Source organism: Eriocheir sinensis, chromosome 12 (assembly GCF_024679095.1).
Source record: "Eriocheir sinensis breed Jianghai 21 chromosome 12, ASM2467909v1, whole genome shotgun sequence".
Taxonomy (NCBI): domain Eukaryota; kingdom Metazoa; phylum Arthropoda; class Malacostraca; order Decapoda; family Varunidae; genus Eriocheir; species Eriocheir sinensis.
The window spans coordinates 1290333-1306142 of NC_066520.1; the positions used below are offsets into that span (position 1 = coordinate 1290333).

The 15810-nt window shown below is 42.5% G+C and overlaps 1 protein-coding gene and 1 non-coding gene across 7 annotated transcripts in view; both read right to left on the reverse strand.

The window, feature by feature from the left end:
- Nucleotides 1–12123, reverse strand: part of LOC126997288 (hydroxymethylglutaryl-CoA synthase 1-like) — a 93908-nt gene extending 81785 nt beyond the window's left edge. For 2 of the 6 annotated variants that reach the window (XM_050858282.1, XM_050858287.1), the window contains exons 1-2: nt 11372–11480; nt 1165–1302 (exon numbers count right to left, since the gene is read on the reverse strand). In XM_050858282.1, coding sequence (XP_050714239.1) covers nt 1165–1302; nt 11372–11374 — 141 coding nt within the window. In that variant the 5' untranslated portion in view covers nt 11375–11480. Of the gene's footprint in view, nt 1–1164; nt 1303–11371; nt 11481–11768 lie in introns of those variants that run through there. The other 4 variants (XM_050858283.1, XM_050858284.1, XM_050858285.1 and 1 more) reach the window with 4 other exon arrangements.
- Nucleotides 12124–13849: 1726 nt separating this feature from the next.
- On the reverse strand, nt 13850–13923 carry Trnaa-ggc (transfer RNA alanine (anticodon GGC)). Its single transcript has one exon. It is a non-coding gene; the product is annotated as a tRNA-Ala (tRNA).
- Between the last annotated feature and the right edge of the window lie 1887 nt (nt 13924–15810).

The following is a 15810-nucleotide window of genomic DNA, read 5'->3' on the forward strand; positions in this document are numbered from 1 at the left end:
CCCAGCCTGTTAGTGGGGCAGGCTAATTCTATTTGTAGCGGCTGCCGTGATGTATGACTCTTGCTGGGCCCTGGTGCTCCTCTTGACCAAAGTGGCTGTAGTTTTTTTTTTTTTTTTTTACCTATTGTGCCGGTAGGCTTTCTTGGTAGGGCCTGATGGTCAGCCCCAGCTCATTGTGGTGCAGGCAAGTGCTTACAGTGGAGCCATCTTGCATTGGCTCATACTGCCCCCTGGAGCTCATCTTTGCTATGAGAATCTAGAGTCAGGATTGATAAGTGGTCTTCCGGACAGTATGTGATGTGGGTAGTCTTAGGCCACTCAGCGGTGATTGAAAAATCCCAGTTTGTGGCACTGGGCGGGGCGCAAACCCACATCGTCCTGTACTCGGCGCTGGCACACTATCCACTCAGTCACCACCTCCCCAGTGTGGGGGGGCTATGACTCTGTCATAAGCTTTTTCTAAATCCATGAAGGCAGCGTATAGTTTCTTTCCTTTTGCTATTATTTTTTTCTACTACCATCCTGAAGGAAAATATCTGATCCACACATCCCCTTCCCGTCCTGAAGCCTCCTTGTTCTTCACTGATTTTCTCTTCAGTAAGTCTTTGCATTCTCTCTATTATGACTTTTCCATATACCTATAAAAATTAGCCTATGCCACTAATGGGCTGGGGCCATCCATTAGGCCCCTCAAGAAAGCCTACAGGTGCTACAGGCAGCACATGAAAAAAAAAAAAAAAAGTTTAAGATTTCTTGTAAATTTGGGCCCCAGATCCATGCCATTGTTTTGAGGGTTTGGGTTGTTTTTAATGCAGTATAAATGAGGTTCTATTGTCCATGCTTCTTCTCTTTTGCAATGAAGGACTATAATTCACTTATCCTAATGCTGTTCATCATATTCAATGAGAGCATGCTTAAGGCTTTACTGCTTAACCCCCTAATTGTATACTAATAAAAATATGCTCACCTTAATTATGATTTTCTGTCTTTCTATGACTTACACAATTATTTTAAGTCAGAGATCATGTTACATCAAGAACTAAAGAAGGCACAACTTAGAAACTTGAATACCATTTTCTGAGGAAGACTGGATCCTACATTACAGGGAATTCTTATTTGGGCCAATCTGGAATGCATACTTAAACATCAACCTTCAAGACATACCTGAGAAACTCCATCAAAAGCCTCCAGCTCCTCTTGCTCAACATACTCTGCAGGGAAGTAAACTTCCATGGCAAGAATCCCAACATCTTGTGGCCACCCAGAATGGTCCGACAGGCTCTTGAAACTTGGCATTTTCACCTGTCAGAGTTTTAAATAATAGATTTTAATTGTTCATCCTGATTTTTTACTTCTTTTAATGATTTATACTAAAAATCAATGTTGCAAGTAAAACACACATATAATTCATATTTACAAGTGCACTACAATAAGAGAACACACACACACACACACAGACTTCAAAAGGATCACCCAACAGCAGGAACAGCAGCCCCCAGCAGGTGGACCATGAAGATGTGCTGACCAGAGGTCAGACAGAGGACAAAACACTCTTACTTTCCCTTTTACTTTCCCTTTTAAGAGTTGGTATCTCACACAAAAAAGAAACTTTTTCATCACAACAATTTTTGCTTTTTAGATGAAATGAATACATGAAGTACACATCATTACCGTACAACCAAATGATAATGTTATATTCATATACATTGTAGTGAAGCAAATCCATCATACAATTGGCAACTTTGGCAGCCTGGGGGATGGGATTTTCCTCACACCTGAAAAGGTCCCACTCAAGCATTTCCTGTGAGGGCCTGCTGGAATGGCAGTGAAAGCAGGCTAAAAACTAAACTTTCATTATACAATTACTGAAAGAAAATGTCCATATTTCATATATATATATATATATATATATATATATATATATATATATATATATATATATGTAAATATATAAATATATATGTATATATATAAATATATATATATACATATATATATATATATATATATATATATATATATATATATATATATATTTATATATATATATTTATATATATATATATATATATATATATATATATATATATATATATATATATATATATATATATATATATATATATATATATATATATATATATATATATATATATATATATGTATATATATATATATATATTTATATATATATATATATATATATACATATATATATATATATATATATATATATATATATATATATATATATATGTATATATATATACAGTCGCCCCTCAAATAGTACGGGGGTTAGGGACCCAGGACCCCCGTACTATTCAAAAATCTGTATAAAATTAGTTCCCCCCTAGAAACACTCCTAAGGAATCCGAGTCCCACCTTGCTCAGCTGTCACCCACGGGCCCAAGTTGCCAGTCATGCATTTTCTGCTGCGGTTACAGTGTAGTGTTACCACGATAGAAGTGTCGTTCGCCCCCTTCGAGTTGGAGTAGTTTATATACGCGTCCCTTAACTATATAATATGGAGGCGTAATGTCATATTTTTGAGGCGTGGAGTAAATCTCCACAATTACCGTTTCGTATCTTGAAAATTTCATGTATGAATTAGAGAGCAATAGAAACTGTGGTAGAGTAAGAGAGAGTGTGAGTGTATGACATGGCTCGCTCGCTGACAATAAGGAAGGCAGCGCTGCCTGGATGGCTCCGTTGCCCAGAGTGGGAACACTACAGCAGAAAATGCATAACTGGCAACTTTGGCCAGAGAGTAGAAGCTCAGCCAGGCGGGACCTGGATTCACGTGGTAAGCTCTCCCTACCACAACTTAACTCATACCAAAACGTAACTTCTTCTAAATCTGAATTCTTTTGCAAGGTGAAGAGCTTTCTCGAATGCTTTGGGGTACATTCAGTAGCGGTTTTGGCTTGTCTCTTGGGTCCCATGTTCATGTTATGTGGTAATGGAGAAGCGTAGTTGAGGTTGTGCACACACACAGGGACTTAGGGAAAGCGCATAGGTTTCAATCTGGCAAAAGTGTTCCTGATGTTGTGCACACACACAAACTGAGGGGATGTGTATGGGTGGCAGTCTGGTGGAACAGTGTTACCACTCACGCCATGGCTACTTGGTGCGACGAGCGGGAAATTTAAAAATCCTAAAAAAAATATTCTATGACAATCCGTATAAAACCGAAACCGTACTATTTGAGGGACGACTGTACATATATATATATATATATATATATATATATATATATATATATATATATATATATATATATATATATATATATATATATATATATATAGTCATCCTCGCCGTCATGGTATTTCATTCTCGGACTTGCGCTGATCTAAACCGCTGAACGGCGGGACTATAACCCTATGGGAAAATATGCATTCGGGAAGTCACCTCTGACACGTCATATAAAACATGTTTTTTCGTTCCCAAAAGTAGCCCAATTGCGATAAGTAGCCCAATCTGGCAACACTGCAGTGTGGCGGCGTGAATTTTTTTTAGGATAATGTTGCTGAGAAAATCTCGACCAATAGCAGTCGTCCCTGAGTGAGCTGCTGGCCAATAGGAAAGCATGACGTCACAGTCTAACCGTGACGCCACTCAGGAGCAACCTAAAGGCGGTGTCACACTAGCACTTTTTCCGTCAACTTTTTCCGTCGTTTTTCTGAAAATCGCCGATATCTTGGCTGCCTGTCACACACAAACGGTGTTTCGCCTGAAACTTTCCGTCGGCACAGACCATGGGAATGTAAACAAACATGGAGTCCACGCTGGCAAAGATACGCTGCTCTGAACCTAATACTGTGTATTGTGAGATTTAGACAAGCCAAAAAAGCGTGCATGGATGCGCCATGGTTGGCTCGTCGGGAAAGAGAAAGTGTGTACCACAGGCTGTTAAAAGAGCTGAGTTTAGAGGATCATGAGACTCTGAAGAATTGGATCAGGTTGGACAAGAGCCAGTACCACAGACTTCTGGAGTTAGTGACACCTCTTATTGCCAGAAGTGACACCAGGATGAGGAAGGCTGTCACTGCAGGAGAGCGTTTGAGACAGGTTGAAGCCACGCGGAAAGTCTCGGTCTTGGTCTTGGAAATGTAAACAAAGGCGGAAATTTGCAGGCGGAAACGATCCTGATCGCCTGACAAATTCATGCGATAAGTTCATGCGAACGATGAAAATCGACGGAAATGGCATTAATCGACGGAAAAGTGCTAGTGTGACACCGCCTTAACGTCCATTGCCCCGCCTCCTCCTCTCTCCCTTCCCTCCTCTCTGCCTCCCTCCCTCCCTCCTCTGCCTTCCTCCTCCTCTCTCTCTGCCTCCCTCCTCCTCTCTGCCTTCCTATTTAGCGTCAATGCATCAGATACGCTGAAACTGGGGCAGCGTATAAGCGGGGGTCACAATTAGTTGACTCATGAATCTTGAAACCGCGATGGGTGAGACCATGAACCATGGGGTGACTGTATATATATGTATGTATATATATATATATATATATATATATATATATATATATATATATATATATATATATATATATATATATATATATATATATATATATATATATATATATATATATATATATATATATATATATATATATATATATATATATATATATATATATATATAGGACTCACTTTTTTCAAAAAATAAGATTTGAAAAATCACCCTGCGTCTTACACGTCGATGGTTAGGTTTTGGTAGGCTTTGGGGTTATTGTTACTGATACGTAACCAACACCAAATACACCTCCATTTGACAGAAGAGTTCCCAGATGTTTCCGGAATGAAATACAGTACCCTCTCGAGTTTCGCGCTTGCTTCATTCCGAAGGTATAGAGCTAAACTCGAGGATCGTGAAACTCGAGGTATTGAAATACATGAAAAAGCACTTATTGGTTCCGGCCCAATGAAATTTTTTTTTTTGACTTGACTCCCTTGTTATCACAATTTTTTTCGACTTTACTCTCTTGTTATCTCAAGATAACGTACCTTGGTAATAGGCAGAAAATGGGAAGTGAGAACAGGTCATTCTGAAGCAGGGGAGGCGGTGGCTGAGTCGACAGAGTGACGGCGCCGCGTTCAGGAGGATGCGAGTTCAATCCCCGCCCAGTACCACCAAGCTGGGATTTTTCAGCCACCGTCGAGTGGCTTAAAACTACCCACATGCTGTCCAGAAAACTACCTATCAACCCGGACTCTAGATTCTAGGTTTAAAGATGAGCTCCGGGAGGGCAGCATGAGCCAATGCAAGATGGCACCACTATAAACACTCACCTGCGCCAGAACGGGCTGGGCCGACCATCAGGCCCCACCGGGAAGAAGCCTTGGGCTGACCATCAGGCCTCACCGGGAAGAAGCCTACCGGCGCAATAGGCCACGACGAAAAAAAAAAAAAAAAAAAAAAGTTGAAGGCAGCTGCCTTACAACTGGCTGGAAGTTCTCACTACACGCTTGTGATCCACGTGGTGTCGTCTGCTAATGTAAGGGTGGTTGCTCACGGTCACCCGTGGTACAGCTGGACAAACCTGTAGCTTCTGGTAGTTTTCTGTGTGTTATGGCATAATCTGCTAACTCTTTCTGTTATATATCATCAAATCACTAACATCATGATTGACTTTTCAATGCCTATTGAACGTAAACTGCCGCCGCAATCGCAAAATAGCTTGCAGAGAGGTTCAACTTGCTTACTGCTTCTATATTTCCCTCACCGCTCACAAAGACCACAAGCGGACAAAAAAAGAACATCCAGGCAAATTAACACTTTTAATGCTGTGTATTCCCACAGCGCACATGCGTGGTGGACAGCAGAATGACTAATTTCAGCGGAAAGATATTTCTTGCAACACCGGCCAGTGTAGTGGACCTCCTCCTTCTTCTTTTGACCTGTAATGCTTTGTATCGCTTCTTAGGTCCTCCTTCTCCACACTTTTATACTTCACAACATGCACTAAGGGCCGCTTTCACAGTCATTTTGTTTGTATTGATTGTTATCAGTCGTGGGGATCGCCGCTCTAGTATTTCCACGTGAAACTGGCCGATGGGTAGTGATGTGATGTGATGGTGTCAGAGGTAATGCCTTTACAACGGCACCTTGTGGCAGCTGCGGGGTTAGCCTCGCCTCGCACCTTACCACACACTCTCAACACCTGTCACTTCCTCTGCAGCCACCACTACCCCATAGGGCAATTTCAGGTGGAAAACTATAGCGTCGATCGCCGCCATTGGTAACGATCAAAACAAACAAAGTGACTGTGAAAGCGACCCTTATTTACTTCACAGTGCGCACTTATACACTTCACCCTGAACTCAGGTGTTTTTCTGTTCTTTTCTTTCCCTGAATTTGGTTTTCTATGCCCTTTTGCTATTTTCCACCGTTACTTTTCACCGTCGCTGCCATGCATTACAAGTCAAAAGAAGAAGAAGAAGAGGAAAACATCACTGGGAGATCTACAATGTTCATAGACTAAAAAAAAAAAAGTTTTTTGGACTGTGGTTCCCCAGCATGGGGTGTTCTCTTATCTTGTTAATCAAGTAGTAAGCAAAGCAGCTCTGCCAGTCCATTTTACGAGTCTATTGGTGGGCCATCTTACACTGCTGAGGGACACCATGAGCGACTGGCTAGTATTGGCATCGGTACCGAGCAGTCTGGTACCGGCACCGTACCGTATAGCTGGTACCGTTAGTACTGGTACTGGTACCGGTACCAGCCCACCCCTATTGTTGAGTAGCGTGGCAGCATGGGTACTGCATTGTTGTTCAAGTGGCGCGCGAGAAGAACTGAGCTCAGCTGTGTGGCCGCGACGCCGTGTGAGTCCAGTTGCGTGAGACATTTGGTGGCCAATCCATGAAATATCGTGTATAAGTGAAAAAACGTAAATTAAACATTTCTTTGGATTTTGGACCCCGCGTTATTTCAAAAACGCGTAAACCAAACTCGCGTAAATCGAGAGTTACCTGTAGTAGACAAATTTGAAAGAGAGTGATTCAGATTACGTTCAACCATTAGATTCAGCTGGTCTGAGGAAGCGTAGTAAGCGTGAGCATGCTTCTGGCGCTCAAGGTCACAGACACGCTGCCTCTCCAACAGTGCGGAAAGTTACTAGCTAGGCTAGTCACTCACTGACACCATCATCACTGTCCGATGATTCAGAGTGGCAGAAAGATGAGGAAAACGACAGTGGGAGTATAAGAGAAGACTCAGCTAATGAACTGAGTGAGGGAGGGGTGTCAGCTGGTGTGGGAGAGGAGGGGGAGGCAGAGGGAGAACAGGAGCCTCAGAGACGTGAGACAACGCGTACTCCATTCGTCTGGTCTGATGGATCAGATTTTGTGCCAGACATTCATAACTTTGACAAGAATATTGCTGGTGTGACTAATGACTGGCCTCTTGACAATGATGCGCAAGAGGTTGATTATCGAAATTGGCAAAGTGATGTTTCCTGTGATATATTTTGTTTGTTGTAACTGGAATGAATAATTAGCGGCAAGAGAATGTTCAGACGTGACTGTGCCGTGTGTCATCTTCCCTCTGCCACCGTCCTATCTACCCTGTCACTACCAGCGCTCCCAAGGTCGCCTCATATCCGCAACCTTTATCCCGCCATCATTGCCACATTAAATGAATTATTATTTATTTTTTTTGCACTATTTGGTGCTCAACATGTCTCTCTTGGGTGTTGTAATACTAAAAATTGTTTTCAACCAGGTTATTGTTTTGCCATTTATTGCGCACCCAGAAGCTATTCCCAAATCTTAATTGCGCAGTTTATGGGTTAAATAACTACTGCCTTGGGGGTGTAGTAAACGCTAACAATATTATCATATTTATGTATAAATGCTTATAAATCGCATTTTTCAACTTGAAATATAACTTTGCGAGTAGAGGAAGCCCATTTCTTTATAAAATGATGAGATATACACGATAAGTGTGGGCGGTATGGCAACACCGACGCCCAGCTGGGAGATTGCCAGACCTCCCTCCTCCTTTATCTCCATCCATCTCTAGATTTGTCCCTCCGTGGAGGGACCATGGACCTTTGTCGGGTGACAGCTAGCCCATGAGTTGGGCTGCAGATATGGCAAGACAGTCTTAATTTTCCCTCATTCCTTCCTTTCGTCCTTCGTTCTGTCTGCCTCGATATCTGTCCCATATTTCTCTTTGCTTTCTTCCTGCCTCAATCTCCTCCGTATCTTCTTTTTCTTCATCTTAATATGTTCGTAGGTAACAAGACATTGAACGGCAAAGTTACCTTGACGTAAATGTGCAGCAAACAACGAAATAATTGAGTTCATAGATTACGATCTAGTACAGTTTGCCTTAGAAGGAAGAAAAATGGGAAAAGAGAATGGGTTTCTTGAACCAGCAGCTGGAGGGGGCTCCCTAGGATTGGCTGACAGTTCTGTAAACGTGCTTGCGATTCGCTGCAAGGCCAATGACGTCATCAACCAATCAGCGGCCTCGCTGACTTAGTGCGCCTCTAACTACCATCTAAGGTTTGCTCCATGAATCTGACGCTAACGTCGGTCGCTAAATCAATAGTGCGTAGTTATGTTAGTTCATAGTTAGTGAGTATGTTTGTGAATTCCGCCCCAGGTCTTTCTCTGCCTCTGTGGTGAATAGTGGAGCATTTCCCATGTGGTATTGGTATGCTGGATATCCCCTTCCAAGGTGCAGGACTATACATTTTTCTTCATTGAATTGTAGCAGCCATTTTTTGCTTCACTCCTGTAGCTTGGTGATGTCTTCTTGTAGGAAATCCACATCCAAGGGGTCAAAAAGCTTTGTGAGACTGTATAGGGCTATGCTTACTGGTCTGAACATGCGCAGTTCATGAGACCAGTGTTTGTAAACAAAAGCGCCATCTTTTGACGATGAGACACTAAATAACACAACACCGGGTGCCTTCAATACCATGGCATGCTCACAAACGAATATGGAATATCAAATTTGAGGCAGTGAATAAAAAAATTTTGGGCAAAATTAAATGATTTTTCTCTTTGATATAGTGATTTTTGAGTCTAACATAAAAAAATAACCTAGTGTTTTAATGTTGATGATCTAAGTATGAAATCTCTTCACCGAAGATATTTCATACCCCGAAGTTTTTCATACAACACCGGGCGACCGGGCCACGCATGCACAGTAGGGAGGAGACAACGATTTTTTTTCTGAGAGGCAGAAAAAAGTAGCGATTATCGCTAGTTTGGTTACAAAAGTAACGAAGATACCGATATATATTAAATAAGTAGCAGATGGCCGATAACCCGATTTTGTTATCAGCGATAAAGTATCACGATAACTTATCGCGATAACGCCCAGCTATGTCAGTGATACTCTAAAAGCTGTGCTGTAGTTATCATTGGCACCTGAGCAGGTGCCTCCATGACGGATGGATGGACAGACACTTTAGTCTTCTTTAGTCTCCTCTAGTCATCTATGGCGAAGCCCCCCATTAGAGGTTAGGTTATGTAAAGTTCAGTTGGGGTAGTTTAAATATATTCGACATGAGGTGTGGGCTGTCGAAAATTACACAGCGCAGGACGGATTTAGGCGGCAGTGGTGGGGGGTGGTGGGGTGACACGCCCGACACTCATCAACAGACCAGCTGCAGCAGCTGCTAGGTTATGTTATAATCAGTGACGGCTCGTGACTGTTATTGATGGGGGGGCTGTCTCACATTCAGACATAAATGAAATCTTAAATGTTTTTATTGTTATTGTTTAACATACCATTGACATAGATTATATAGATATATAGATAATTATTTAATTTCTTAGGCCTTATCTTACCAGTAAATGCTTGACTTCCTCAGTGCAGGCTTAGGCTATTTGAAAAGGAAGTCCATTCTCCTGTTCCTGTTTTGTGCAAACAGATCAATAACTTTTTCATTTAGACCTGGCATGAAAAGCTCTATCAGATGAGAAGGGTAAGTAAAGCCATCTCGAGACTGGTGTACGAGTAAAAAAAAATACCGAAAAATACTATTTTATACGATGTTTCTGTGATTTTATATCATCAACGATAATTAAAATTGAGCACAAGCCATCACTATCAATAATATTTTAAAATCATCCCTGGCAAATTGAAAAACACGATCGAAAATAAGAGCGACGCAAGAACACATACCTCCCCACAACAACAGCTGAGACAAGACTGCGTGGGAGGCAGTCCACACTCTCCATACCGCGCGGGAAGCCTCCCCCCCTTTCTCTCTCTATATCTGTATCTCTCTCCTGCTGCCTCCGCGCTTATCATTAAATCGTAAATAATTTACGTACTTCTTCATTGTTTTGCAGTATTTTTTTCATATAAATATATGAGATTGGGTGTTTCATGTGAATGATGGTCAAACATAAATAAATTAACATTATTTTCGTGAATCCAAGAAATCCACTGGGGTGGCTGCAGTCTCACAGTCCCTATTGACGAGCCGCCACTGGTTATAATAGATTACAAGAGTATACGTAGGGACTTTCCTTACTTTAAAGACCAGGGAATTTTCCCTATTTTAGGGATTTTTTAGGGAAATTTTGGAACCCTATTTTTCAGTGATTTTGCCTTCCCCCCCAAAAAACCTGGTTCCCCACAGGTCCCCAAGCTTGTGTTGGGGGGTAGGGGGGCTGGAGTGGTGGAGGGGGAGAAGTAGTTGTTCTGTAGTTTTACTGAACCCGCTGCCTCCTCACTCCCACCTGATATCACCGACCAGCGTAGTGGACCCACCCTTGACGCCGCCCTTCCCCCGTCCCATGCTGCATATTTCCACTGGCCCACACCACATGCCGAATAAATTCAAACTAACCTAACCCAACAACCTACCTAAAAGAAGGGCTTCGCCCCCCTCGACCCTCCTTCTATTTTCTGAAAGTCTTATGTTACTGCACTGCACTCAGGGACCAAAAAAGAATCCATATTGCAAGCATTAATTTTGCAATAGGTGGCTACCTTCTCTTCAATATCATCCCATTCAAGCATGAAATGTTGAGGAATAAGCAGCAAACCATGGCCTCCACTGCCAGTGACAACAACAGCGCAGATCAAAGCATAGCCTATCACAAGTTTCCATCACACAGTTAAACAACATATCAAACCACACTACTATAAATCTAACCTAACCTGACCTAACCTAACAGTCTAACCTGACCCCCCCATTGCCAAAATGTGATGTGCTAGATTGCACAAATACATTCAAAATCAATATTTTGAAGCTTCTCTAATATTCTAGAAGTTATTAGTTACTATAGACTGCATTCTAAAACCAAAATACAACACATAATACATATTAATCCAGCACGAGATGCAAAATAAAATCAGTAGTACCCAAAATGGTTTTAAAGGTGAATCTTACCATAAGATCAATCAGAATAATATCATCAAACCTTTTGCAGCGCAACGGGCGGTAAAGACAACTACCAAAACACGGGGTGCCTGCGTCTGCCCCAGCCAGGCCGGGCTGTTTGGGGGACGACACCCCTAAAAGACTACGAATTAATTACACAAAGGGTAGAACAATAAAAGGGATGATAGGAGTCAAGTCTGGATTTAACATAACCTTAAAAGGATGCTGTTTAACATATTATCACGAGTTTCATATATGCTGCGTGTACCATTCAGTTTATACTCGGATGACGAGGTGATATTTTTCTATACATCACCATTCTGGATGTCTTCCCGCGTCACGTCAATAAACAAATGCGCTACAAATATGACTTTGAGTATTTTAAAGGTTGGTCAGGAGCACTCACCGCGGGCTGCCAGCCGTGGCTCAGGTGACCCACTCCTGCACTGACTGAGAGCGACGGGACGGGGAGTGTGGGGGGAGTCACTGACCCTCGCCGCGCCGCCTCCTGCTGGCCCTCCCTGCGGCGCCAGCTGCTGCCTAGTGCCTCCTGCTGGCCCTCCCTGCGGCGCCAGCTGCTGTCTGCTGCTCGCTGTGCCGCCTGTCGTGCTGACCACCAAACGGCTCCGGCGGTCCTGCGATGCCTCGCCAGCAACCAATTAAGGAGACTATACTATTATCATGGTAAAGATTCGTTTTAGGTCCGTGCCAGTATCTCATAATCTACTTTATGAAACATCACTATCTCTTCATATATCTTTTCTACAAACCTTCAACAGCCATGGAAATGCTTTGAAAATCCAATTCAAGGACTTTTTTTTTACTTTTAAAAATAGGGGATAATGTTTACGAAAGCGCGTCGCCTCCTCTGGCGGCGGCCGCGGCGACGCTGCAGCCGCCGCAGCCGTTAAATAGCTCGCAGAGGGTTTAGGGTCGGGGAGCATATTTAAACTACTCCAACCGAACTTTACGACCTACTAACGGGGCACCTCGACCTGGACCCCCCCCCCCCAACATGTATATGTGACTTATTTCAGCGAGGAAGTATTTCTCGCAACACCGGCTGCAGCGTCGCTGCGGCCGTCGCCAGAGGAGGCGACGCGCTTTCGTAAACATTATCCCCTATTTTCAAGAGTAAAAAAAAAGTCCTTGAATTGGATTTTCAAAGCGTTTCCACGACTCTCACCTGGTTCTCTCACCTGGTGGGCTTCCCAGAACCCGGTAGACACAGGGCCCAAAAGGAAGCCGCGTACTCTGCTGATGCGCCAGCCCGACTTATTCAGAGCTAACTTTGCCCATGCAATTTCAAAAGAACTAACTTCGTAGAAATCCGACAAAAACTAACAGAAATGCAACTATAAGATGACGATAATGTAGAGGACGCCTGGCTAAGCTTTAAAAATCACTTACTCACTCAGCAGGGCACATTTGTCCCCTTGTGCGAGAAGCGAATTAACACTAATAAAAGCCCACCTTGGTTTAATAGCGAAATTAAACACTCAGTCAAGGAGAGAAAATTGTTTTACAGATTAAAGAAAGAACAAAGCACGCCCGAAAACATTAGACTCTATAATGATGCCAGGCGACAAGTGAACAGATTATAAGTACGTCAGGCAAAGCGTAGATATGAAGAAACTATTGCAGCCAACTGTAAAAATAATCCGAAATCCTTCTTCAGTTACATAAACAACAGAAAGGCGATCAGAAGTGGAATTGGACCCTTAACAAACAGCGACGGTGCACTAGTGACTGACAGCCAACACGTTGCAAACCTATTAAACAATTACTTTTCCTCGGTGTTTAATACTAACAGTCCTCCCACCACCACCACCAACACCAGTGCTAATGTAAATCCCGAGCATGCATTTCCTAACTTTGAAATAAAACCCGATGAAGTCCTTAAAGCCCTCCAATCACTTAAAACAAATAAAAGTCCTAGACCTGACAAAGTATATCCAACTCTGCTCAAAGAAACAAAGAGCGAAATACTCTCCTCCCTCACAACCGTATTCAATATGTCCTTGCGACAAGGCATCGTCCCTTCGGATTGGAAAAAGGCTAACATGACACCGATTTTTAAGAAAGGAGACAAAAAAGTACCAGGTAACTACCGACCCATTAGTCTAACTTTGGTTGTAGGTAAGCTACTTGAGAGCATAATTAGAGACAAAATTGTGAGTTACCCTGAAAGCTACTCATTAAGTGGGGATTCACAACATGGCTTCCGTAACAAAAAATCCTGCCTATCAAACCTATTAACTTTTTATAATGACCTCTTCACTGTTTATGACGTAACCAAATCACTGGACGTAGTCTATCTTGATTTCCAGAAAGCGTTTGATAAAGTCCCACATCATAAATTACTTTATAAATTAAAGCAAATAGGTATTGACGGTCAAGTAAACCAATGGATCACGAATTGGTTGAGCAACAGACAACAAAGAGTAGTGATTGACTGTTAGAGGTAGGGGGTTCACCAGAAAAGGCAGGCACCGCCCGGGGATCGAACCCGGGACCTTCCGCTTGCCGGGCGGACGTGCTACCGTTACACCACGGTCGCCTCTCGGTGACAACCCACACATTGATGGATTTAACTCAGAGTGGGCGCCGGTCACTAGTGGCGTCCCTCAGGGCTCGGTTCTTGGCCCAGTGCTCTTCATTGTTTACATCAATGACGTGGATGTTGGACTAAATAATCGCATTAGTAAATTTGCAGACGACACAAAGATTGGTAACTCGGTTCTCACTGACGAAGACAGGCAAAGCCTCCAAGAGGATTTGCACAAAATTTCAGCTTGGTCGGATAGATGCGAGATCCCCTTTAACGTAGACAAGTGCCAGGTCCTTCAAGTTGGAACGAGGAATAAGAAGTTCGATTACGAAGTGCGCGGCGTTAAACTCACAAGCATTCAATGCATCAAGGACTTGGGGGTCAAAATCGCGTCAAATCTCAAATTCTCACAGCAATGCATCGATGCAGCAAATAAAGCGAGCAGAATGTTGGGCTTCATTAAAAGAAACTTTTTATTCAAGAATAAAGATGTAATACTTCCGCTCTACAATAGTTTAGTCAGACCCCACTTGGAATATGCGGTACAGTTTTGGTCTCCCCACCATGCAAAGGACATTGCTAAATTAGAAGGTGTTCAGCGACGGGCAACGAAAATGATCCCTTCCTTGCGCAACAAATCCTACGAAGAAAGGCTTTCTACCCTTAACATGTTCTCTCTTGAGAAACGTCACCTCCGAGGAAAACTGATCGAATGTTTTAAAATACTCAATGGTTTCATGAATGTAGACAGATCAACAGTGTTTATGATCGATGACACTTTGCGCACGAGGAACAATGGCATAAAACTCAAATGTAGACAAATAAATTCAGACTGCACCAAATTTTTCTTCACCAACGTTGTAGTGCGAGAATGGAATAAGCTCCCACCGTCAGTGGTCCAGTGTAACACGATTGACTCCTTCAAAAAAAAGCTCGACCGTCACTTCCTTCAACTTAATATCAACTAGAGTTGAAATGCAACGTTTTGGAGCCTTCTGATTAATGTAAAATCACTTAGGTTTAAGGACAGACCACCTAGTCTGGACCATGGGGTCTGTGTGGTCTGATTTCTATGTAAATCTATGTAAACCTCCATGCATACAAATACATGTGTTATAGACAGAGCTGAAATTGTGCATCATGTGCAGCAAAGTAAATAATCAATTAATAATATGTAAATGAACAAACTAAAATGTAAAAAGTCTGTCACCGAGATGAGCAGCAAGGGATGCTTTAAATGCCGAGAGTGAATTAGCTGAAACAACATGCTGGGGAAGAGAGTTCCACAGCGAAATACCTCTGACGTTGAAGAACCTCTTGCGGATCTCTAATTCAGTTCTTATGTGTGCAACCTTATACTGATGGCCTCTTGTGGTGCCTAGAGGTGGACTGACAAACATATCCTCGGGGTCAATAGCACAAAAACCATGAAATATTTGCCAATACTTTACCATGTCATGTCGTAGCAGCCGACCATGGACAGAGTACAAGTCCAAAGCCTTCAGTCTCTGGGAATAACTTAGATGCTCCATACCTCTAATGTTCCTGGTCCAACGTCTCTGCACTGACTCAAGTAAGTTGAGATCAGTAATATATCCCAGATTCCACACAGCTGAACAATATTCAAGTAAAGGCCGAATGTGCGTCACATAAATAGGGACAAGAAAGGAAGCATCGCGGTTAACTGTAGATTTAAGTAGATTTTGAGCCATGCCACCTTCTTTCTGGACGACGTTCTGTATGTGCTGTTGAAATTTCAAGGAAGAATCGACATTAACCCCAAGGTCCATTGCAGAATCTTTAACTGGAATAGGAATGGCATTTAGATAATACATACCAGAGACCGGTAAACCCAACAAGTCCACGGTCCGCCTTTGGAATTTGACAACTACACATT